The sequence below is a fragment of the Pseudochaenichthys georgianus genome, unplaced genomic scaffold (genome assembly GCF_902827115.2).
Source record: "Pseudochaenichthys georgianus unplaced genomic scaffold, fPseGeo1.2 scaffold_653_arrow_ctg1, whole genome shotgun sequence".
In the NCBI taxonomy this organism is placed as follows: domain Eukaryota; kingdom Metazoa; phylum Chordata; class Actinopteri; order Perciformes; family Channichthyidae; genus Pseudochaenichthys; species Pseudochaenichthys georgianus.
Window position 1 is genome coordinate 38,215 of NW_027263208.1, and position 26,606 is coordinate 64,820.

General features: G+C 41.5%; 1 protein-coding gene across 2 annotated transcripts in view; it reads right to left on the reverse strand.

Annotated features, from left to right (window-relative positions):
* st8sia5 (ST8 alpha-N-acetyl-neuraminide alpha-2,8-sialyltransferase 5) overlaps window positions 1-20,181 on the reverse strand; it is a 29,293-nt gene extending 9,112 nt beyond the window's left edge. Inside the window, exons 1-5 of one of the 2 annotated variants that reach the window (XM_034079569.2) lie at window positions 19,208-20,181; window positions 13,059-13,166; window positions 12,657-12,743; window positions 9,672-9,764; window positions 920-1,006 (exon numbers count right to left, since the gene is read on the reverse strand). In XM_034079569.2, coding sequence (XP_033935460.1) covers window positions 920-1,006; window positions 9,672-9,764; window positions 12,657-12,743; window positions 13,059-13,166; window positions 19,208-19,353 — 521 coding nt within the window. In that variant the 5' untranslated portion in view covers window positions 19,354-20,181. The remainder of the gene's footprint in view (window positions 1-919; window positions 1,007-9,671; window positions 9,765-12,656; window positions 12,744-13,058; window positions 13,167-19,207) is intronic. The other variant, XM_034079567.2, reaches the window with a different exon arrangement.
* Between the last annotated feature and the right edge of the window lie 6,425 nt (window positions 20,182-26,606).

The following is a 26,606-nucleotide window of genomic DNA, read 5'->3' on the forward strand; positions in this document are numbered from 1 at the left end:
ACTTCTCACATGTTGAACTCAAATACCTGTACTTTCTACTTCTTACATGTTGAACACAAATACCTGTACTTTCTACTTCTTACATGTTGAACCCAAATACCTGTACTTTCTACTTCTCACATGTTGAACACAAATACCTGTACTTTCTACTTCTTACATGTTGAACTCAAATACCTGTACTTTCTACTTCTTACATGTTGAACACAAATACCTGTACTTTCTACTTCTCACATGTTGAACTCAAATACCTGTACTTTCTACTTCTCACATGTTGAACCCAAATACCTGTACTTTCTACTTCTCACATGTTGAACTCAAATACCTGTACTTTCTACTTCTTACATGTTGAACACAAATACCTGTACTTTCTACTTCTTACATGTTGAACTCAAATACCTGTACTTTCTACTTCTTACATGTTGAACACAAATACCTGTACTTTCTACTTCTCACATGTTGAACACAAATACCTGTACTTTCTACTTCTCACATGTTGAACTCAAATACCTGTACTTTCTACTTCTTACATGTTGAACACAAATACCTGTACTTTCTACTTCTTACATGTTGAACACAAATACCTGTACTTTCTACTTCTCACATGTTGAACACAAATACCTGTACTTTCTACTTCTTACATGTTGAACTCAAATACCTGTACTTTCTACTTCTTACATGTTGAACACAAATACCTGTACTTTCTACTTCTCACATGTTGAACACAAATACCTGTACTTTCTACTTCTTACATGTTGAACTCAAATACCTGTACTTTCTACTTCTTATTATTATTTGTAAACGCTAGTATCTGTACTTCTACTTTCACCAGAGTATTTTTAAACACGAGTATCTGTACTTCTACTTGAGGAAAGGATGTGTGTACTTTTACCATCGCTGCTTGCTTCTGAGTAACTCTTACTTGAAGTTGCTGGTCTCCTCCTTGCTCTGCGCCCACCTACACACCTGCAGGTTCCTCCACCTCTCAAACAGCTCCGAGGTTTTGACCCTGGCAGACAGGCAGAGAGGTTTGTGGAATGAGGAAGGATACCCATGGCCATGTATTTTCCGATTAATGTTTCTACAAGGGTAGTGAATCGAAGAAACAACATAAAAACGACTCAAATAGACACAATGGGTGGGGGGGGGGGGGGGGGGGACATTGCAGGAGTTACTCTGTGCTCCGTCGCACCTTGCTAACTGGTTTGTGAGAAGCCTGGAGCTAATTTGAGATACACGTTAAAATGCATTGGGTTAAATAACGTTTACACAAACATTAATTTAAAATGAAATGAAAGCCTTATCATTGCTAAAGGATCCCGACTTCTTAATAGTCTGTTTACCGGCTCATAGCGTCCTGCTTTAAACCCAGAAATGTTGAATACACGAAGGTTTAATGATAGAAATGTATAGTAGGGTCCCCAGCACATAGAAACTGCCGGACGCTAACTTGCATATGTAGCCTTCCGGACAATAGCTTAAAAATGTCTTGGCTGATTTGGACACCTCTGTAGTCGTTTTGGAGGTATTTTGAATACGTTTCTGACATTTTCAGGATCAGAAATAGTAGTTTTAACCAAGTGGCTATATCTGTTCTCCCTGGGACTTAAAACGGCCATTTTGTATTCCTAAACATTTCAGAAATTGATTCAGCATCCTCAACGTAGCCTATAATACAAGGCCAGGCTTTCTGAGTGTTTTTTTAGGTTATTGAATGTGTTGATCGAATTCCTGACATTTTCAGGATCCAAAATATCAGTTTTAACCAGAAAGTTGCCATATTTGTCTTCTCTGTGGGCGGTTTTGATTCATTTTGGGTCGATTTTAAAGTTTTAGCGGACTCAAATGTGCCATATTTGATCCTAACAATGTCAGAAATTGATTCTGCATCCTCAGTGACCTCCAAAGCCACTCCAAAATGTTCCAGATCGCACAAGCCATTGTTGTTGCTAGTGTCTGGGCCGATTAATGCAAATGAATGCACCTCGTGCCAAATGTGGAAATTGCCCAACAAGTTAGCGTCCAGTAGTTTCAATGTGCCGGGGACCCGTACTACACATTTCTATCATAAAACTTTGGGGTACTCAACATAGACGACCATTTCAGATTGGGTTATTGAGGATGTTTAATGAATTTCTGACATTTCCAGGGTCAGAAATATCAGTTTTAATCAGAAAGTGGCCATATTTGAATTCTCTCTGTGGGCTGTTTTGATTCATTTTGAGTCGGTTTTAAAGTTTTAGGGGACTCTTTGACCCTAAAACTGTCAGAACTTGATTCTGCATCCTCAGTGACCTCCAAAGCCACTCCAAAGTGTTCCAGATCGCACAAGCCATTCTTTTTGCTTGTGTCTGCAGGCTTATTAACGCAACGTGTGCAAATTGCTCAACATATACAAGTTAGCGTCCAGTAGTTCCAATGTGCTGGGGACCCGTACTATACATTTCTATCATAAATCGTCGGGGTATTCAACACGGACTATAATAAAAAGCCAAGCTTCACACGGTCTGTTAATAGCTGCCCTTGGACCGACTCGTCCTCTGAGGTGTTGGGATCGCTCGGGAGGCTCCATTAAACTGCTTTTTTCTGGCAGGGTGACGGCAGCTATTCTCTGCCTCGCGGCCCTCCATCGAGCACCCAGAATGCATCTGGCATTAAAGTGTTGGCAGACCGAGGGACACGCACAAAAGGTCACTGGACAATGTTCACGTTCATAGAGGAAACGAAACGTTAGCGCTCGAGTTTCAGCCAGCGCAGCGCGGCTCATTGAATCTAAAGTCTGCTCCATAATGTGATAATTATTTATAGAGAGCTGCAGGAAAGCTGGCAGCAGAAGAAGAGGAGATCCATCAGCTGTGACGGGCTGGCCATGAAATGCATGGCATGTGATTAGATTTAACCAGAGGTGGGAAGTAGTGGAGTACAAATACTTTGTTACTGTATTTAAGTACATTTTTCTGGTATCAGTACTTTACTCCACTACTTATTTTTCTGACGACTTTTTACTTTGACTTCTTACATGTTGAACACAAATACCTGTACTTTCTACTTCTCACATGTTGAACTCAAATACCTGTACTTTCTACTTCTCACATGTTGAACTCAAATACCTGTACTTTCTACTTCTCACATGTTGAACTCAAATACCTGTACTTTCTACTTCTCACATGTTGAACTCAAATACCTGTACTTTCTACTTCTCACATGTTGAACTCAAATACCTGTACTTTCTACTTCTCACATGTTGAACTCAAATACCTGTACTTTCTACTTCTTACATGTTGAACACAAATACCTGTACTTTCTACTTCTCTCATGTTGAACTCAAATACCTGTACTTTCTACTTCTCACATGTTGAACTCAAATACCTGTACTTTCTACTTCTTACATGTTGAACTCAAATACCTGTACTTTCTACTTCTTACATGTTGAACACAAATACCTGTACTTTCTACTTCTTACATTTTGAACACAAATACCTGTACTTTCTACTTCTCACATGTTGAACACAAATACCTGTACTTTCTACTTCTTACATGTAGAACACAAATACCTGTACTTTCTACTTCTTACATGTTGAACTCAAATACCTGTACTTTCTACTTCTTACATGTTGAACTCAAATACCTGTACTTTCTACTTCTCACATGTTGAACTCAAATACCTGTACTTTCTACTTCTTACATGTTGAACACAAATACCTGTACTTTCTACTTCTCTCATGTTGAACTCAAATACCTGTACTTTCTACTTCTCACATGTTGAACTCAAATACCTGTACTTTCTACTTCTTACATGTTGAACACAAATACCTGTACTTTCTACTTCTTACATGTTGAACTCAAATACCTGTACTTTCTACTTCTTACATGTTGAACACAAATACCTGTACTTTCTACTTCTCTCATGTTGAACTCAAATACCTGTACTTTCTACTTCTTACATGTTGAACTCAAATACCTGTACTTTCTACTTCTCACATGTTGAACTCAAATACCTGTACTTTCTACTTCTCACATGTTGAACTCAAATACCTGTACTTTCTACTTCTCACATGTTGAACTCAAATACCTGTACTTTCTACTTCTTACATGTTGAACACAAATACCTGTACTTTCTACTTCTTACATTTTGAACTCAAATACCTGTACTTTCTACTTCTTACATGTTGAACTCAAATACCTGTACTTTCTACTTCTCACATGTTGAACACAAATACCTGTACTTTCTACTTCTCACATGTTGAACTCAAATACCTGTACTTTCTACTTCTTACATGTTGAACCCAAATACCTGTACTTTCTACTTCTTACATGTTGAACTCAAATATCTGTACTTTCTACTTCTCACATGTTGAACCCAAATACCTGTACTTTCTACTTCTTACATGTTGAACTCAAATACCTGTACTTTCTACTTCTTACATGTTGAACACAAATACCTGTACTTTCTACTTCTTACATGTTGAACTCAAATACCTGTACTTTCTACTTCTCACATGTTGAACTCAAATACCTGTACTTTCTACTTCTCACATGTTGAACTCAAATACCTGTACTTTCTACTTCTTCCATGTTGAACTCAAATACCTGTACTTTCTACTTCTTACATGTTGAACTCAAATACCTGTACTTTCTACTTCTTACATGTTGAACACAAATACCTACTTTCTACTTCTTACATGTTGAACTCAAATACCTGTACTTTCTACTTCTTACATGTTGAACTCAAATACCTGTACTTTCTACTTCTTACATGTTGAACACAAATACCTACTTTCTACTTCTTACATGTTGAACTCAAATACCTGTACTTTCTACTTCTCACATGTTGAACTCAAATACCTGTACTTTCTACTTCTCACATGTTGAACTCAAATACCTGTACTTTCTACTTCTTACATGTTGAACACAAATACCTGTACTTTCTACTTCTTACATGTTGAACCCAAATACCTGTACTTTCTACTTCTTACATGTTGAACTCAAATACCTGTACTTTCTACTTCTCACACGTTGAACACAAATACCTGTACTTTCTACTTCTTACATGTTGAACACAAATACCTGTACTTTCTACTTCTTACATGTTGAACCCAAATACCTGTACTTTCTACTTCTTACATGTTGAACCCAAATACCTGTACTTTCTACTTCTCACATGTTGAACACAAATACCTGTACTTTCTACTTCTCACATGTTGAACTCAAATACCTGTACTTTCTACTTCTCACATGTTGAACTCAAATACCTGTACTTTCTACTTCTCACATGTTGAACACAAATACCTGTACTTTCTACTTCTCACATGTTGAACTCAAATACCTGTACTTTCTACTTCTCACATGTTGAACCCAAATACCTGTACTTTCTACTTCTTACATGTTGAACCCAAATACCTGTACTTTCTACTTCTCACATGTTGAACCCAAATACCTGTACTTTCTACTTCTTACATGTTGAACCCAAATACCTGTACTTTCTACTTCTTACATGTTGAACACAAATACCTGTACTTTCTACTTCTCACATGTTGAACCCAAATACCTGTACTTTCTACTTCTCACATGTTGAACACAAATACCTGTACTTTCTACTTCTTACATGTTGAACTCAAATACCTGTACTTTCTACTTCTCACATGTTGAACACAAATACCTGTACTTTCTACTTCTTACATGTTGAACCCAAATACCTGTACTTTCTACTTCTCACATGTTGAACCCAAATACCTGTACTTTCTACTTCTTACATGTTGAACACAAATACCTACTTTCTACTTCTTACATGTTGAACACAAATACCTGTACTTTCTACTTCTTACATTTTGAACTCAAATACCTGTACTTTCTACTTCTTACATGTTGAACTCAAATACCTGTACTTTCTACTTCTCACATGTTGAACACAAATACCTGTACTTTCTACTTCTCACATGTTGAACTCAAATACCTGTACTTTCTACTTCTTACATGTTGAACCCAAATACCTGTACTTTCTACTTCTTACATGTTGAACTCAAATACCTGTACTTTCTACTTCTTACATGTTGAACACAAATACCTACTTTCTACTTCTTACATGTTGAACTCAAATACCTGTACTTTCTACTTCTCACATGTTGAACTCAAATACCTGTACTTTCTACTTCTCACATGTTGAACTCAAATACCTGTACTTTCTACTTCTTACATGTTGAACACAAATACCTGTACTTTCTACTTCTTACATGTTGAACCCAAATACCTGTACTTTCTACTTCTTACATGTTGAACTCAAATACCTGTACTTTCTACTTCTCACACGTTGAACACAAATACCTGTACTTTCTACTTCTTACATGTTGAACACAAATACCTGTACTTTCTACTTCTTACATGTTGAACTCAAATACCTGTACTTTCTACTTCTCACATGTTGAACTCAAATACCTGTACTTTCTACTTCTTACATGTTGAACTCAAATACCTGTACTTTCTACTTCTTACATGTTGAACACAAATACCTGTACTTTCTACTTCTTACATGTTGAACACAAATACCTGTACTTTCTACTTCTTACATGTTGAACCCAAATACCTGTACTTTCTACTTCTTACATGTTGAACCCAAATACCTGTACTTTCTACTTCTTACATGTTGAACACAAATACCTGTACTTTCTACTTCTCACATGTTGAACCCAAATACCTGTACTTTCTACTTCTTACATGTTGAACCCAAATACCTGTACTTTCTACTTCTCACATGTTGAACACAAATACCTGTACTTTCTACTTCTCACATGTTGAACTCAAATACCTGTACTTTCTACTTCTCACATGTTGAACCCAAATACCTGTACTTTCTACTTCTTACATGTTGAACTCAAATACCTGTACTTTCTACTTCTCACACGTTGAACACAAATACCTGTACTTTCTACTTCTTACATGTTGAACCCAAATACCTGTACTTTCTACTTCTTACATGTTGAACACAAATACCTGTACTTTCTACTTCTCACATGTTGAACCCAAATACCTGTACTTTCTACTTCTTACATGTTGAAACCCAAATACCTGTACTTTCTACTTCTTACATGTTGAACCCAAATACCTGTACTTTCTACTTCTCACATGTTGAACCCAAATACCTGTACTTTCTACTTCTCACATGTTGAACACAAATACCTGTACTTTCTACTTCTTACATGTTGAACTCAAATACCTGTACTTTCTACTTCTCACATGTTGAACACAAATACCTGTACTTTCTACTTCTTACATGTTGAACACAAATACCTGTACTTTCTACTTCTTACATGTTGAACCCAAATACCTGTACTTTCTACTTCTTACATGTTGAACACAAATACCCTGTACTTTCTACTTCTCACATGTTGAACCCAAATACCTGTACTTTCTACTTCTTACATGTTGAACCCAAATACCTGTACTTTCTACTTCTCACATGTTGAACACAAATACCTGTACTTTCTACTTCTTACATGTTGAACCCAAATACCTGTACTTTCTACTTCTTACATGTTGAACCCAAATACCTGTACTTTCTACTTCTCACATGTTGAACCCAAATACCTGTACTTTCTACTTCTCACATGTTGAACCCAAATACCTGTACTTTCTACTTCTTACATGTTGAACACAAATACCTACTTTCTACTTCTTACATGTTGAACACAAATACCTACTTTCTACTTCTTACATGTTGAACACAAATACCTACTTTCTACTTCTCACATGTTGAACCCAAATACCTGTACTTTCTACTTCTTACATGTTGAACTCAAATACCTGTACTTTCTACTTCTCACATGTTGAACCCAAATACCTGTACTTTCTACTTCTCACATGTTGAACCCAAATACCTGTACTTTCTACTTCTTACATGTTGAACTCAAATACCTGTACTTTCTACTTCTTACATGTTGAACTCAAATACCTGTACTTTCTACTTCTCACATGTTGAACTCAAATACCTGTACTTTCTACTTCTTACATGTTGAACTCAAATACCTGTACTTTCTACTTCTCACATGTTGAACTCAAATACCTGAACTTTCTCTGTGAGAAGGACATAGATCAGCTGTAAAGTGCTGGCGATGAAATACATGTCATGTGATTTGACCGTTGTTAATGTTGGGATTTGGTGTTTGCTATTTATTAGATAATCTAGCCCCTGCCATTTGATCACTAGCTGCTTTCAGGTTAATGGAAAACGCTTTTATTGACTGATAAGAATCAACAGACTAGAAATTGATTGATAGAATAAATCACGATAATGATTCAAATACTTGTGAGCAGAATGTTTGCTTTATAACCCAGCTGTGTATCAAATAAAAAAAACATTTCCCTTTTCGGTCTGTAATTATTGTCAGTGTTAGCTTGTTAGCTTGTTAGCATGTGAGCATACGTTTAATCAGAACCTATTTCGTTTTCACTCCTGGAAATGATAGTTCACACATTGATTTATGCGTCATTGAGTCAAAGTAGGAATCCATTGTTAACGATAATTAGCTGTTCTTAAATCACAGATATCTCAAATTAACCGGTCATTAATCATCGTTAAGAATACTGCATTCGAAATGACATAATTAGCTGCAAGTCGTTCCTAATTCGTTGAAATTGTAACTGGTCAAAAAGAAATCTCTGATATCTATAATTGCTTTTTCTGCTTCTTATTAAATGTTTAAAAGGCTTAACGAGGATAATTGCACGGCTCGTCGCCTCGCTATAATCTCTATTCTAGTTTTTATGGGACGTGGAAAGAAAGTCCCCGTGCCACATAATAAATATTTGACATACTAAAACAGAGTTTTTCACAGACCTCATGGTACAAAGACAACATTTAACAACATCTTATAAGGTAACACACACACATGTTCGCCTGCTATTTTAGAAGGAGAGTTGTAGTTCATATTTCCTTAAGATTCAAGTGTATTCAGGAATTTAAACATCATAAATTAATCATCAACAGCCCGCTGGAGCGGAGCAAGGCAACGAGACGAAAGAAGCAGCCTTTTACGGCGCGGTATGCATGGGGCCGCCTTGAGGGGGTTTCCCGACATGTCGTTGCAGTAAATTAAAGGGTGTTTCATGTTGTCGTTGCTGTGGACCTTCTTAAACTACCTTCTTTGGGGGCCCCCTTCTGGTCCGGGGCCCCAAGCAGCGGCCTGCCTTGCCTGTTCGCAAGCGGCTGATCACAAACAGGATACATTGGGTTTCTGACGGTTGCTCCATTATGGAATAAAATATATATAAATACAAATTAATTGCAAATATTGATATAAACATAAACAGGATAGAATACAATATTAAATACATTTTAAAATAAAGGAAAAGTAAATAAATATATAATATATAAAATATTTATATAGATAATAATAATACATGGGATTTGTATAGTGCTTTTCCTAATGCTTAAAGGGGACCTATCATGCAAAATGAACTTTCTGATGTCTTTTATACATAAAAGATGTGTCCCCGGTGTGTCAGGGAACTCACGCAGCGTCAGAAAATAAAACCCAAATCTCTAAAAACGGGGGAACAACGGAGCTGATCCAGATTAATCAAAAAGTGCATTTTTTGATAGGTCCCCTTTAAAGTAGTCAGACGATCACCTAAAGGAAACAAAGACGTTATTCTCTCCACTTCACACAGTAAACACTCACATTGACAGGACTTTGACGTCCATGATCTCCTGCCTGAGCTCCCTGCATGCAGTGGAGTTGTACTCATATGAGCCATCGTAGTTTTCCAGATACCTGGGGGGGGAAACAACGTCATGCGCGGCCTGAACCTCTCACACACAACACAATCAGCAGAGCTAATAGACTGTGGAGATAAAATGCAATATATATGTCAAAATAAATAATTTAGCTTTACCGCTAAATGTCAATGAAATACTTGACTATCAGTGTTGCATTGTGGGATGGCAAAGGACAGAAGTGACTCACTTGCACCAGATGACATCTTAGTCTCAACCAAAAACTGCAGAAAAATAACACCTCTCATATTTTTACTTATGTATTAGTTATGATGCATGGTTTACCACTTAAATGTGATTTAAATGCTGCATTTAGATTTAGAGAGAGAAGCAGAAATTAGTCTGAAAGGGGAAAGAAGTTGATTGCAGAGCATAGATTTGTTAAAATGGAGGATAAGATAATAGCAGGGTATATTTTCTGGTGGATATTAGTATGAGAGAGAGAGTGTGTGTTTGTGTAAGGCAGGATATTTATACATTTAGCTGCAAAAAGCGAATTTCATCAGTCAATTTGGGTGGAAATATTGACATGTTTGCATATATTGTGCACATAAATATATGAAAACAGATGTTCATGGAAACTGGAGCCCATACAGGGAGTCATTCATATGTTTAACTTCAGCTAAATAATCGAATTAACTACTTTGAACAGTTATTACATTGAAATGGCAACACAAATCATCGGTAAGGTGGTTTTTATTGGCTTTTAGTGGGAGTTGAAAGGACTAATTCTTGGTGTTTTACCGTTTTTTTAGCACGTATAAAGAAAGTGTTTACTTGGAAGACTTAAAAGAGTATTGTATTGCTACAGAAAAGTTGCCATGTAATGTTAAAGCAGGAGATTTAATTGAATTATGACTAAAATAAGTGAAGAAACCGGCATTAAAATGTGCAAAATGTACATTATGTTTTCAAATCAGCCAAAAACATTTAGTCAATAGTCTCTCCTCTAATTTTTTTCTTTAGACCTGGGCAGAGGGCCACGGAAACATCCTTCAATAGACTTATTTTAAGCAGCCAAAAATAAAGAAATTGATCAATAAAGCTATTTTGACTATTCTTTTTAACCTTCATTTAAATCAGTAATATCTACAGTAGTCATATAATGAAATACAACCCTTCTGAGTTACATTTGAGTCGTTACTTTCTGCTATAATGCGTTACTTTGTTGCTGCCATATGTACAGAATGTTTCTTGTCACTTGTTTTTATTTAGTCGGTAAAGAGAGGCGAAGTCCCTCCCTTTCCTCCATGGGACCTTATTACGTAAAAAGTACGTATTGAAGTCGATGGAGAGAGAAAAGTTATCTCTCGATCCCGTTTGAATTGAGCCACGAATTACAGATATGATGTTTGTCAATTTAAAAGATAATTTTGTAAAAAAAAATCAAAGAATGTCGTAAAACTGTGAAGTAACACTTTGTTTGTGTGAAACCGCTCAATGAACTACATCTCCCATCATGCACCACACACCCAGACGGCCGTCACGTTGAAACATTTCACTTCTTTCTTTCAGAACGAGGCGGAAAGTATTAAAAGAGGTGAAAATCACTCCGAGTCTGGGCGCGTTGAGAGCTGTGCACACACAAGGGGAGTGAGTCGGTTCCTTAGAGCCAGCATGCGGGACCGGGACTCTGGGACTTGTAGTCTTTCTAGTTGCGTATTTTTCATCGTCTTATATTTCAACAGTTTTACGACAAACTGTGACTTTTTTGACGTGGAAATTATTTGTTAAGATCGACAAACATCATATGTGTAATTCGTGGCACAATTCAAACGGGATCGAAAGATAATCTCTCTCTCTCCATCGACTTCAATACATACTTTTACAGAAATAAGGTCCCATGGGGCGGAAGTAGATGGGCGGGACTTCGCCTCTCTATAAACAATACATTTCTGCATTTTTTTTTTTCGTTTTTGCTGCACAAGAATTTCCTTTCAGGGACAGTAGAGCTTTATTGAATTTAATATATATTTCTAATTTGAATGTTTAATGCAATGTGTAATTGTAAGAATGAATGTTTTTTTTTTTATCACATCGGATATAAGATGGAGTGCAGCATTTTGGAAGATGGGTAATATTGCACAATATTACCTGTGGCTGTGGAGGTAAATGAGGAGCGAGTTATAAATTAAAGAACTTATAATTATAATAAAAGAACACAGCGAGCAATACAATGGAGGGATGCATTAAAGGAACAAGATGCATGGATGAAATCGTACACATATGGAACAATGAAACTGGTTGTCTACATCCACCTGATGATGCAGTGTATTTCTGAGCTTTTACCATAATAAATATAATAAATCAAACACTTTTTTTAGCTAAGATGATGAAACCTTTGCAAGTGTTCTCAGTTTGGATCTAACAGCAAGACAGAATTTCGTTTTAGGGGTTCAAACCCAATCCAGAATGAGACAAGCTTTTTGTGTGCAGAAAATATTGCACCGTTCTGTCTTTTTGTACCGAGGAGATTAAAGAAAAGGGGGGAGTTAAAAATCCAGGTTCGCAGAGAGAGACAATGCAGATGTGAGAAGGGGAGATAGGGGGGGGGGGGAGCAGAGAGAAGTGGCATACACACACATCTGTGCAGAACACATGACACACAGATTGAGAGCATTCGGCAAATGGGTGCTGGATGGAAACAGACGTACGGGAGAGAGAAGCCAGTACATCAACAGGAGACTTTTTTCAACCAGCTTCTGGGGGGAATGGGAGATTTTGGGGGGAGGTCGAGGTGGACGGGATCAGACAACATGCAAGAGCAAAATCTGAAGTGCAACCACCACTGAAAAAATATGAGAGTTTATACCTTTCAGAGTAATGAAAAATAAAGAGGCATTCTTGGGTTTCTGTGAAAGTACTAAAAAATGCCTTCAGACTGTCCTACCTTTTTTTTTGTTTCTTCTTAATATCGGATAGGCAGGGTGTGACTATTACGGTCTGTGAATCTGGCTGAAAATTCTGACGGAAACATCTGTCAACATGCAGACAGGTTAAGTTAGAGTTAAATATGTGTTGATGGCGTCCACCCTCCTTGCTCATAAAACTTCCTAAACCTGTAGATTTCAAAATTTAAAAAACAGCAAAAAAAGTGTACATGTGCTGCAGCGTCTGTAGCGTCTGAAGAGAAGCCCAGTCGCATGCAGGGCTGAGGCACAACTACCATGTATTTGTTACTTCATATATATATCTCACACACACACACACACACACACACACACACACACTCTTTCTCTCTCCCTCACACACTCTCTTTCCACGGAGGTGTTGTGCACACGGGTGAAGGTACCTTTTCCTTCCATTTCTGGCCGGCTTCAGAGATCCGTCATCCGAGAAATTAACGGGACCGGTCCAATTTCCTGTCTCGTCCCCTTTGAGTCGGTTAAACTGTTGCGCACTAGTAACACAAATAAGTACGTTTATTTGGGGTTTGCTGGTTCCGTAGCTGTGCAAACAAAAACATACCAACCACGCCCATGTGTTCACTCACACTTTCTTAAATACACACACAACACACACACACATGAAGGGGACCAGCTTTTTGGCTCAAGAAAAGAAGTATGACACCAAACATGGTTAAAAAAATGCATTTCTTGTTAATGACGTCATGGTTTCAATGGTTCATTTATGTCGGGTGTGATTCCAACATTCACACCGGGCTTTGTTGCCCTGCAGGAGTGTTGAATATATGGGAATCACGGGGTCTTAAGGGAGGAGGAGAACTTGTGGAAAGTGCTTCTGTGAATTGCAAATGACTGCAGAGGACGAGCCGGCCAACAGACTTTCTACGAGGCTTTTTACTGAACATACTTTTATGCAGTATCTCACTTTTAAAGGTGATGAAGACAGAGGTTATCCCTATATGCTGTCTGGATATTCTTGTCTCTGTTGCATAAATTCTCCCTCTCGCATCACAGTGAATATATCAGAGGACATGTTGGTGATTCATACCCTTCACATCAAGAGGATGTTGTCACTTCTACTTCTAATTTTAGAGAGATGAGGAGAGCAGTAGATTCCAATCATAAATGAATCGTTAAAAGTGGGGTGGGTAAGTTTGAGAAACCGGCTCGAGATACACTTTTTGTTATATTCCATGGAATGCTCTTAACATCCAGATAGCAATGAATATCTGAAGTGCTTTGACAACAAATCCATAACAAAATGTCATCTGTCGAAGCCGTAATACTGTAAAAAGTACGGCTAAACGGATTGGCCGGCCTACCTGCCTGTCAGCCTTCCAGCGGGGCACAAACTTATCTCGTGCCCTCATTGGTCATGTGCGCGTTCGTGTGTGTTGGGGGAGGGGCTTTGTGAGGAAATGGCGGTTGTGTATTTTCAAATTCTAGCGATCTCGAGCCGGTTTCTCAAACTTACCTACCCCACCTTTAAAGTCATGTCTAAAAAAATTATTTTAAGCATCCTAAGATACGGAGATTTCCTGCTTTTCTGTTTTATCTTATATTAAAGTAAATATGTGTGGGTTTTGGACTGAATACTAGTTGAGAAACTGGGATGCACATTTATCCCTATTTTAGAACAACCAGTTATTGGATAATTCAATAAATCGCTGGTTGGTTCAATATTTATTGCACAAGGACTCTGGACGTCGGGTTTGTCTCAAAAGAAACATCATTATAATCAAGACAAATGTAATATAGTGAAATGGCATGGCACGTTTCTGTATTTTGAGTATTTCTTTGGACATAAATGCAGGTCAACGGAACAGATATCAGGCTTTGGAAACACCTGGGATGTATTGAACCCTTTAAAAATCTGCTTTCCATACTAAAGGTCGGTTGTTTAACTGCGATTATGAACACACCATTTTCTCCCGGCTGATTATGATTCATGTGTGACTCACTTCTGAGAGTGCTCAGTGGGCGTTGTGCTAAACCTGAATCCAGAGAGCCTTTATGTGACCGAGCAGTCCTTATTCTGGGACAATCCTGATCTGCAGGCGCATTTCCTCAGTGCCACTCAACCTCCTCAAGGACACTTTGCTTAGCTGCACCCACAGAGTCAGACATGTGTCCTCGCTTTAGGAGGACAGAAAAGCTCATCAAACCTGCACGATGTATATTAGCACGCATCTGAAAATGTATTCTACTCGTTTTCAAGTTCATATATCAGTGTGAAACCAGAGCTGCTCTGATTGGTTAGCTGGTTGTGAACCTGCTTAGAGATGTCCCGCCCCTTAGCCTATCATGTACAATGCGTTGGAACGCTAGCCAATAGGAGCGCAAGTGGTCCATAGTGATGTCAATATGTTAAGGAAGTAAACAAAGAAGTCAAATTGTCGCCTTAGCAGACCGTTTACATGCACAGAAACACACAAGAGGAATAATATGTGTATATATTTGTATTTGCACGTTGTTGGCATACAGCCTACAGTATGTGTTGTGTTATGCTGTTGGGTTACACATATATGTATTGTTGACATTTATGTTTCTTTTAGTTTTTGTTCTGTTATAACCAGGGGTGCACATAACTGGTACGCATGCGCGGCAACAATCTGAAATGCGTACCGTCACTTGTGTCACAAAGCGCACGTACTTGTGAAGCTTTTCCAGAAGGCGCTTAGCTCACCGGACGACAGAGTCGGTCTCCGTGTGCACAGACAGGCTGCTGTTAACGTCGGTCTGTACAACGAGCTTGTGCCAAAACTACGCCAACCGGCTGCGGAGGGAGACTGCGGTCATGCCAATAAAGCCCCTTTGGATTGTATTGTTGTATTGAAAGGGAAAAGGATATAGGGCCTCTTTAATCGTCACCACTGCCTTACAGCTTGATTCGACCATAATACATAAACGGATATTTCCCAATCTTGTGGCTACGGATAAAACCGTAATCAATCTCATGTGGCTTCCGTGGACACACACATCAATCCACTGTCTTCGACTCCAACCTGAGGAGAGACCATTTATCTCCCGTGACTCAATTATGAGCGCAGTCCAGACACTAATCCGAGCATTAGATCGGACAAACAACAACGAGCGCCGAGTTAATGTTCTCTGATTCTGCCCCGAGCCTCGTTAACGGGACCCGACAGCAGGAAGGACGCTGGGGTTTAGTGACCTGGCTTGTTTTAAGAGTATCTCTGGCACGTTGACAGTCTGGTCAAATACCCTGAGGTCTTTCCTGTAAAACCAAGATGGCCACCTGACTGTCTCGATGCAGACAGGAAATGTAACGCAGTTGTTTTGTCTCTCCTGTCGTGGCTTTTGCTTCCAGGGAATGGCTGGTGGAAGTGCCGCATCTTATCAATTATGAACTATGTGCTGCAATGTGCAAAATCTACATGTGCAGCCCTTATAAGAGGCTGCTCAAAATAGTGAAGATATAGCCCAAATGCATGGGGCTCACAGCATGCAGTCAGAGGTACACGATGTGAAGGTGAAGCCAACAGACAATAGTCATCATTTAAGAATAAGAATGTCAAATAGTCGCTGGTTTTATTTTTTGGATTTTCTGCTTTTCTTTGTTTTATAAAATGTGAATTGTATTTCTTTTTGAGTTTTGGACTGATGGTGAGACAGATAGCATTTCAAAGATGTGTCCTTGACCTCTCAGATAACTTTGAGGTCGGGCTGTGCGATTATGGCAAAAATCATAATCACGATTATTTTGGTCAATAATTGATATCACGGTTATTAAATACGATTATTCATTGACTTTGAAAACATCCATTTATTGAACTTTAAAACAAATTAAAATAATAATTTGAACAGTATCTTATTTAACTGTTGATTACCCTGAACGTAGAATTCAACTGAAAAACGAATAAATAAAATAAATAATACCAAAATAATAAATACCAATAAACAAGATCAACAAATATTTTTGGAGCGCACTTCAACAAGCTACTAAACATATAAATATGATAAATAAATGTGATCAAATATGTTGCAGTGCACTGTACTACCTAGCAAAGCTAAATAATCGTCTTTTTCGATTATGTTGTTTTCGTAATTGTGGCAGGCCAAAATCGTAATTGCGATTATAATACGATTAATTGCACAGCCCTACTGTGAGGGACTTTTTATAACATGATCAAATGATTATCTAACATCGCTAATCCACTTGTTCTGGTTACAAACCAACCCGGTACCGGGCCGATACATCGCCCTCTTCAAAGTCAAACGAACATGTCTTCCTTTGCAGAAGTGTGTCACTCACTGGGATCATGTCATACGCTTTCCTCTTGAGTCTGCCATTTCACAATCCGACATTTACTTCATCTCAAAGTAAGAGAAGGACGTTGATTGATGTGTCTCTAGTCCACAATGTTCCTCACTTAGCGCGAGCGCCTTAAGAGCATTGCCCTTTGCCCTCAGCTCATGTGAAGTGAGCTGCTCGCGGAAGTGTAACGAAACGTTCACTTACTGAGCTTTCGTTCGATCACCCACACGTCTCCTTCCTTTCTCTCAATCTAAGCATCCTCATGTCTCCTCTGCTGCCTGCTTTTTAAATGGCGGTCGTTTGCACAGATGTTTCTCCGGTGATTCCCTGAAAATACGTACCGGTACTTTAGCAGGAAAAGAGTCTGGGCGGTTCTGCGCACCCCGTTCATCTCGGCCCTTTTTGTTTTGTTCTCTGTATGTCACGCCGTGGGACTGCGGGACCGGTATCTCGAGATGTCTGGATGTTTCACACATGTCGTAATGTTGGCACGAAAGCTGACTTTGACTTATCTGAATCTGAACCGCTGCATCCAGACTCAAGCTCAGGATATCTTCAATTTTCATTACATGTTACTTATTAGACGCTTTTATCCAAATCGACTTACATACTCAATACTGGGGTGAAGTGTCTGTTGCCCAGGGACACAACGACATTGGGGTTTGAACCTGTGACGCCCTGATCCCAACACCAAGACTCTATCCACCGCGCCACACGCCTCACTGCAAACATCACGGGGAAATGATCAGAGGCCATTTGGTGCACAATCCTCTCATCATGGGGGAACTCATGTTAGAGATCTGAGGGGCTCCATGTTCAACGCAAAGTTCCTTTCTTTAAGGGAGAATATGAGAAACTTCTTTACGGCTTCAAACTTATTAAATTGTAAAAGGTGGCAATATTTAACCTGTTTGATAAAAGATCCGGGAGAAAGACAACACTCTTTTAGTACCTCCTGGGCAGTGCTTCAGCAGCAGACTGTAAATGTTGGGTTTGCCTCCAAACAGCCATCCTAATGAAGGTGATGTGTGTTAGGGACGCGCTGCAGCCCTCTCTGTACTTTGAGTCGTTCTTCTGGGTGTGGTCGCCGTGACGACGAGGGCTGCTTTTTGGTTGTTTACGCTTGAAGAGATGTCATAGGATGACGTCTTCTCTCTCTCTGCATCACACACACACACTCGCACACTTCCCCCACTCCCTCTCACTCGTCTCCTTCCTCTCTCTCCCCCACTTGCATTATGGGGTGTGTGTGCAGACAGACTGTAGCAAAATGGTTGCTGCTGCATGAGCCTGAAAGGTGTGCGTGTGCGTGTGTGTGTGTGTGTGTGTGTGTGTGTGTGTGTGTGTGTGTGTGTGTGTGTGTGTGTGTGTGTGTGTGTGTGTGTGTGTGTGTGTGTGTGTGTGTGTGTGTCTGAATTCATGCATCTCACCGCAGTGATGGAGATGCCATGAACCAGGGGGGGGGGGGTTTAGCTGGCGGGGGTTAGCTGTCAGATTACACCACATACATGTTGTTGCTTGAACATGTATGTGCTGTAACATCTGGAGGTGGGGGGTAAAGTTTTTACATTTAGTTTAATTTCCTGTAACCACCTAAAGATGAAACATCCCGGCTTCTCAGCATCTGCTCGTCTCGCACTGACTTCTGTCCCGGAGTGCGAAGAAAAGGGCTTGTATTGGTGTTTAGTGCAAAAGGTGGAGCAGCTCCACGACCCAGACTCATGATGCAGAGAACCGGGCTCTGCAGTGCTGCCTGCAGACTGCTGACGTGGTGTATCAACCAATGGGAAATACACATCATCTTCATCATGTCTGTGCTCATCATCATCATCGGCTACAGCATCTTCAAGCTGCTTTATTATAACCTCAACCTGATGCCTGTCAGATGTAGGCGACCACCAGTCAAGAAAATCAAATACAGGTCTTTGGGGGGGGGGGGGGGGAGAGAAAACATTGCCATACACAGCTGCAGGAGCTATGGTATGGCATGCGCGTGATGCTTCGCTTTCAGAACATATCAACAACATACATCCAATGGTTTCTAAATGCTACTGGGAAAAAAGATGGATGGTTAATTGCTTTGTTCTTTCCAGCTTGTTTCCATCTCCAGACAGACTCCATACTGACATCTGTCATGTTACCACTCATATGTACGTCATTCAGTCATTTAGAAAGGCTATGAATGCATTTAAATCCTCACAGTGTAAACACAAGGCCTTCACACAGCCCGTTGTCTCGAGCACACACAGCACGTACCTCTTGATGTAGTTCTTTCCATAGAGAATCTGTTGCAGCAGCGTGACAAGTCCAAACGCGCAAATGAATATAAAACAAAGAGACCGATTGCCGAGGATGTCTTTACCCGACGAGGGGTCGGCGTATCCCATTCTTCGGCGCAGCATCCGGGGCTGACGGTGACACCCGGGTCGGTGTCTGTCTCCCGTGCATTCAGGACCGGGGACCGGGACAGCACGGTGTCCAGAAGCACCTTCTCTCAGGCTAGTTCACATGCATCATGCTGCTGGATGATATACATCGCAGTATATATGCACGTAGAAAGGTGTACAAAAAACATGAAACCTTCCGCAGGGGGGTCTGCTTTTCTGTCGCTTTCGACGAGTGTGCGATTAATGCAGATTATCCAAAAAAAAATACGGTTATTTCTCTATGAATCCCTTTATTTGCATCGATGCAAAGTGCGGTTTTGTTTAGATTACTGACACGGTCCCGTGCACCCAGACAGCACAGTGTCCAGCATCCTCTCTCAGGCTGCTTCGCTGCTCCCGCGCCGCGGCATCATTGCGTGTGGAGGACACGCATCGCAATATATGGATGTCAAATCGATCTGAGTCCAAATGTATCAAAAAATTATGATTATCTTCGGGTTTTTTACATGAAAAAGGTTTAAATTGATGAAACGACCCCGTGTCGCGCGACGAGGTGCTCTGTCGGTGCAGAGAAATACACTCACAAGGTTATTTATCTACTGAATCCCCTACACGTGCAAACAGCATCGATGCCACGCGCGATTTCTCCTCACTAGCTACGGTCTGCGACAGAAAGAGAAACACATCGTCCATGCCTCTTCTGGAATCTGAGCGAAGCTGCGTGACTGAAATGTGGAAGCAGCGGGATCAGGATGCTCCTCTTCCTCCGCCAGCCGGGGGCGCGCCTCCTCCTTCAGAGGCTCAGACACTCAGAACCCAAGGTCATCATGTTCTCCTTCACACACACCTTGCTCTGAAACACACACACACACACCTTGCTCTGAAACACACACACATGGGCTCTGAAACACACACACACACACCTTGCTCTGAAACACACACACACACACCTTGCTCTGAAACACACACACATGGGCTCTGAAACACACACACCTTGCTCTGAAACACACACACACACCTTGCTCTGAAACACACACACATGGGCTCTGAAACACACACACCTGGGCTCTGAAACACACACACATGGGCTCTGAAACACACACACCTGGGCTCTGAAACACACACACACCTTGCTCTGAAACACACACACCTGGGCTCTGAAACACACACACACACACCTTGCTCTGAAACACACACACCTGGGCTCTGAAACACACACACACACACCTTGCTCTGAAACACACACACACACCTTGCTCTGAAACACACACAAACACACCTTGCTCTGAAACACACACACACACACACACACACACACACACACACACACACACACACACCTGGGCTCTGAAACACACACAAACACACCTTGCTCTGAAACACACACACCTTGCTCTGAAACACACACACCTTGGCTCTGAAACACACACACCTTGGCTCTGAAACACACACACCTTACTCTGAAACACACACACACACACACACACACACACACACACACACACACACTGCTCTGAAACACACACACACATGGGCTCTGAAACACACACACCTGGGTACTGAAACACACACACACACACACACACACACACACACACACACACACCTGGGCTCTGAAACACACACATGGGCTCTGAAACACACACACATGGGTACTGAAACACACACACACACACACACACACACACACACACACACACCTGGGCTCTGAAACACACACACCTGGGCTCTGAAACACACACACCTGGGCTCTGAAACACACACACATGGGTTCTGAAACACACACACACGGGTTCTGAAACACACACACACACACACACACACACACACACACACACACACACACACCTGGGCTCTGAAACACACACACACCTTGGTCTGAAACACACACACCTTGCTCTGAAACACACACACCTGGGCTCTGAAACACACACACCTGGGCTCTGAAACACACACACCGTGGCTCTGAAACACACACACCTTGGCTCTGAAACACACACACCTTGGCTCTGAAACACACACACACCTTGGCTCTGAAACACACACACCTTGGCTCTGAAACACACACACCGTGGCTCTGAAACACACACACATGGGCTCTGAAACACACACACATGGGCTCTGAAACACACACACATGGGCTCTGAAACACACACACCTTGCTCTGAAACACACACACACACCTATGGGCTCTGAAACACACACACATGGGCTCTGAAACACACACACCTGGGCTCTGAAACACACACACATGGGCTCTGAAACACACACACACACATGGGTTCTGAAACACACACACCTGGGCTCTGAAACACACACACATGGGTACTGAAACACACACACACACACACACACACACACACACACACACACACACACACACCTGGGCTCTGAAACACACACACATGGGCTCTGAAACACACACACACACACACACCTGGGCTCTGAAACACACACACCTGGGCTCTGAAACACACACACCTTGGTCTGAAACACACACACCTTGCTCTGAAACACACACACACCTGGGCTCTGAAACACACACACACCTGGGCTCTGAAACACACACACACCTTGGCTCTGAAACACACACACCTGGGCTCTGAAACACACACACACACCTTGGCTCTGAAACACACACACACACATGGGCTCTGAAACACACACACCTGGGCTCTGAAACACACACACATGGGCTCTGAAACACACACACATGGGCTCTGAAACACACACACCTTGCTCTGAAACACACACACACACCTATGGGCTCTGAAACACACACACATGGGCTCTGAAACACACACACCTGGGCTCTGAAACACACACACATGGGCTCTGAAACACACACACACACATGGGTTCTGAAACACACACACCTGGGCTCTGAAACACACACACATGGGTACTGAAACACACACACACACACACACACACACACACACACACCTGGGCTCTGAAACACACACACATGGGCTCTGAAACACACACACACACACACACACCTGGGCTCTGAAACACACACACCTGGGCTCTGAAACACACACACCTTGGTCTGAAACACACACACCTTGGTCTGAAACACACACACCTTGCTCTGAAACACACACACCTTGCTCTGAAACACACACACACCTGGGCTCTGAAACACACACACACCTGGGCTCTGAAACACACACACACCTTGGCTCTGAAACACACACACCTGGGCTCTGAAACACACACACACACCTTGGCTCTGAAACACACACACACACATGGGCTCTGAAACACACACACCTTGGCTCTGAAACACACACACCTTGGCTCTGAAACACACACACACCTGGGCTCTGAAACACACACACACACCTTGGCTCTGAAACACACACACCTTGGCTCTGAAACACACACACACACACACACACACACACACACCTGGGCTCTGAAACACACACACACACACACACACACACACACACACACACACACACCTGGGCTCTGAAACACACACACACACACACACACACACACACACACCTGGGCTCTGAAACACACACACACACACACACACACACACACACACACACACACACACACACACACACACACACACACACACACACACACACACACACACACCTTGGCTCTGAAACACACACACATGGGCTCTGAAACACACACACACACACACACCTGGGCTCTGAAACACACACACACCTGGGCTCTGAAACACACACACACCTGGGCTCTGAAACACACACACACACCTTGGCTCTGAAACACACACACCGTGGCTCTGAAACATGCACACCTTGCTCTGAATACACACACACACACACACACACCTGGGCTCTGAAACCATGACTCATGCCCCTTTCACACCAGCGCCTTTTCAGCTCCGGCTCGGAGCTAGAGCCTGAAAAGCGCTGGGTTTTCCTGTTCACACCGGAGCTGCGCCGGCTCTTAGCTCCGGAATCCGCTTCATTTCCAGCTCCAAAAAATGGTCGGTCCAGAGGCAAGAGCTTTGGAGCTAAGAGGTGACGTCGCTTACGTCTCTCTTACGTCGAGGCATGCAGGAAACTAAACCCACCTCCCATGGGTCGACTGTCAGCCTGCCTGCAAGCAGTAGTGCCTATAAACACACTTTATAAAGTCAGGCAGCACTAACCAGGCTTCGTGTGGTTCTGTTTATTTGTGCCTTACTTTGACCATCCGTTCACTGTTATCGATCATTGTGGAGAGAGGCAGACGTGTTGTTTTGTATTGTTGCAGCTATCGGATGCAAGTAGTCAGTTTAGCTTCGGTTGCTATGCCAACATCACCCGTTTGATACCAGAGAAACTTTCATAACAGCGTTGTGATACCAAACAGTGTCAATTCAGACTGACACACATTCACTTAGGCTAAGGGGAACTGGGGATATGCATCAGCTGCTTGTGTGAGTCGGACAGTGAATACTTTAGAGCGGCCGCTGCAGTGTGAGCTAACCGGGAGCTAACGGGAGAATAAACTCCTGTGGAAGAGCAGCACTGCAGCGGTCGGTAAATGCTGCAGAAACACATTAATAAACAATGAACCACGGCACTGTGGAGCAAAGTATAAGGTTGGAGAAGTCGTTATTCAATTTATTCTGGCTTCGTGTGATTAAAAGCAACACGATCATCGACCCGACGCAGTTGTTGTTGTTGTTGTTGTGAGCGCCGTAATGGCTGCCGTTGGGGGGCAAATCAGCGATGTAAACGGTGACGTCATGACGCAGCAAGGGCAGCTCTGGGGCGCCAGTGGGCGGTGTGCACAGAGCGGGAGCTGAAAAGGGAAACCGGAGCTGAACCAGAAAAGCTCCCGCTCGGAGCTAGAAACTGAAAAGCGCTGGTGTGAAAGCCGCAGCAGGGACAGTTTTATCCCACAGGCCATAAGACTACTATAGAACATCCATAATGTGCATAACACAGTCTAATGTGCAAATGACAATAAAGCTTTGAATTGAATTGAATTGTTAAATAAAACAAACACACCCCTGGCTCACCTGACCTCCTGACGCCGGTCCAAATGTCCCGGTCGCTAAAACTGTGTTACATTCTCTAAAATGAGATTCTGTGCCTGCTTTCCTTCCTGCAGCTGGTCTGAGCGCTCAGCGTGCGTCTGCATCCTTTATGCATGATTACATTCTGCATAATGGCTTTATTTTAGTGCTTGTTTCACGGCCTTGTCAGCCAGTTGAAACCCTCGAGAGCAGCCTTGGTGAAAGCTCACAGCTGCAGCTCCTTCAAAGCCAAGGTCCTGACAGAAGGAGACTTTATTAGCGCTGATCTCTGCCATTGTCATGCACCCTGACAGCTGTTTTATGTGTCATCAAAACCCATCTGGCCAGTTGCACCTTTCCAAGCAGCAGAGGTGCATTGTGGGAGGTAAATACCAGACCATCATTATCGAGACAGAATGTTTTAATTGAAATGTGGAAATATTGGAATACGTTGTCGTGCCATTTTGGGACATTTGGATGGCTGAGGAGCAGTACACAAAACAGCCACAAAGCAGTCATAAATATTAAACAAATATGAAATATGCAGTCCCACAATAAATCTATTTAAGCCACAGGAAGTGCATTAACAGTGGTTTTAAAATACACACACACACACACACACACACACACACACACACACACACACACACACACACACACACACAACAGCAACATATTATTCAAATATGAAATATGCAGTCCCACAATACATCTATTTAAGCCACAGGAAGTGCATTAACAGTGGTTTTAAAATACACTCACACACACACACACACACACACACACACACGCACACCCACACACACACACACACACACACACACACACACACACACACACACACACACACACACACACACACACAACAGCAACATATTAATCAAATATGAAATATGCAGTCCCACAATAAATCTATTTAAGCCACAGGAAGTGCATTAACAGTGGTTTTAAAATACACTCACACACACACACACACACACACACACACACACACACTCACACACACACACACACACACACACACACACACACACACACACACACACACGCACACACACACACACACACTCACAACAGCATGCATCAACTATTATAATATAAATCAGTTGAACATCATAAAAGTATAACAAATAATCTGAACAGTCCACATTGCCCTGACCAAAACACCATCAATCTTGTGTGTTTTTGTAACAGACTATGAAGTGCCCTGAATCTCAAGTATTAGCCAAATCTGTTGAACACATTTCAGTGAAGCTTTGAACTTGAACCACCGACAAGTCAATTGGAAACACCAGCAGCATTACACGCGTTAGCCATTAATTTATTTCCTGCCAGGGAGCCTATCTGGGTCGGAAGAAGAACGCAGACTTCCTGATGTGCACCATGCCTTCAGGACCTGAGGATCTCTGGCAGTATGCAGTTCCTCCGGCATGTTCTAATAATAATAACTTTATTTGTATAGCACCTTTCATACAGGGGATTGCAGTTCAAAGTGCTTTACATCAGTACAAAATAAGACATACAATCAGTGTAAAACAAGCAGCAAGAGCATAAAGTGGGATACAAATAATTAAAAATAAAAACATGGGGAATAAAACATAGAGAAATAGTGCAGTATAATAGTGTAAAATCAGTAAAATGCTTTGGTAAAGAGATTTTAAGCTGCCTTTTAAAAATGCCTAACGTATTGGCTTCCCTAATATTGTTGGGTAACGTGTTCCACAGTTTTGGAGCGTAGTTTACAAAGGCTGCTTCACCGATCTTCTTAGGACTCTTTCTGGTGACCTCGAGTCAGCAATGTAGCTGGGTCCTTGTCCATTTAGAGCAGGGGTGTCAAACTCGATTTCATCGCGGGCCACATTCGCATAAAGGTTGCACTCAAAGGGCCGGTTGTAACTATATAAATATATAATATATATATATAAAATAATGTATTATATTACATTATTATTGCCTCTGAATTAGATTATTATGGGATAGGATAATACCTTAGTAATTAACTACGTCTGAAAACAGAAGTCCAGGGCAAATAATTGCAAGTCTCTTCAGTGCGCATGTCACAAAACGAGATGCATTGTGGGACATGTCGTTTATGGGCAACGTGCTTCTGTAAAGTGGCATGCAACCGTATAATAAACGTATTATATTCTATGAAAGCTCTTGCGGGGCCACATCAAATGAAGTCGCGGGCCGGATTTGGCGCCCGGGCCTTGAGTTTGAGACCCCTGATTTAGAACTTTGTATGTGAGGAGAAGCACCTTCAAAT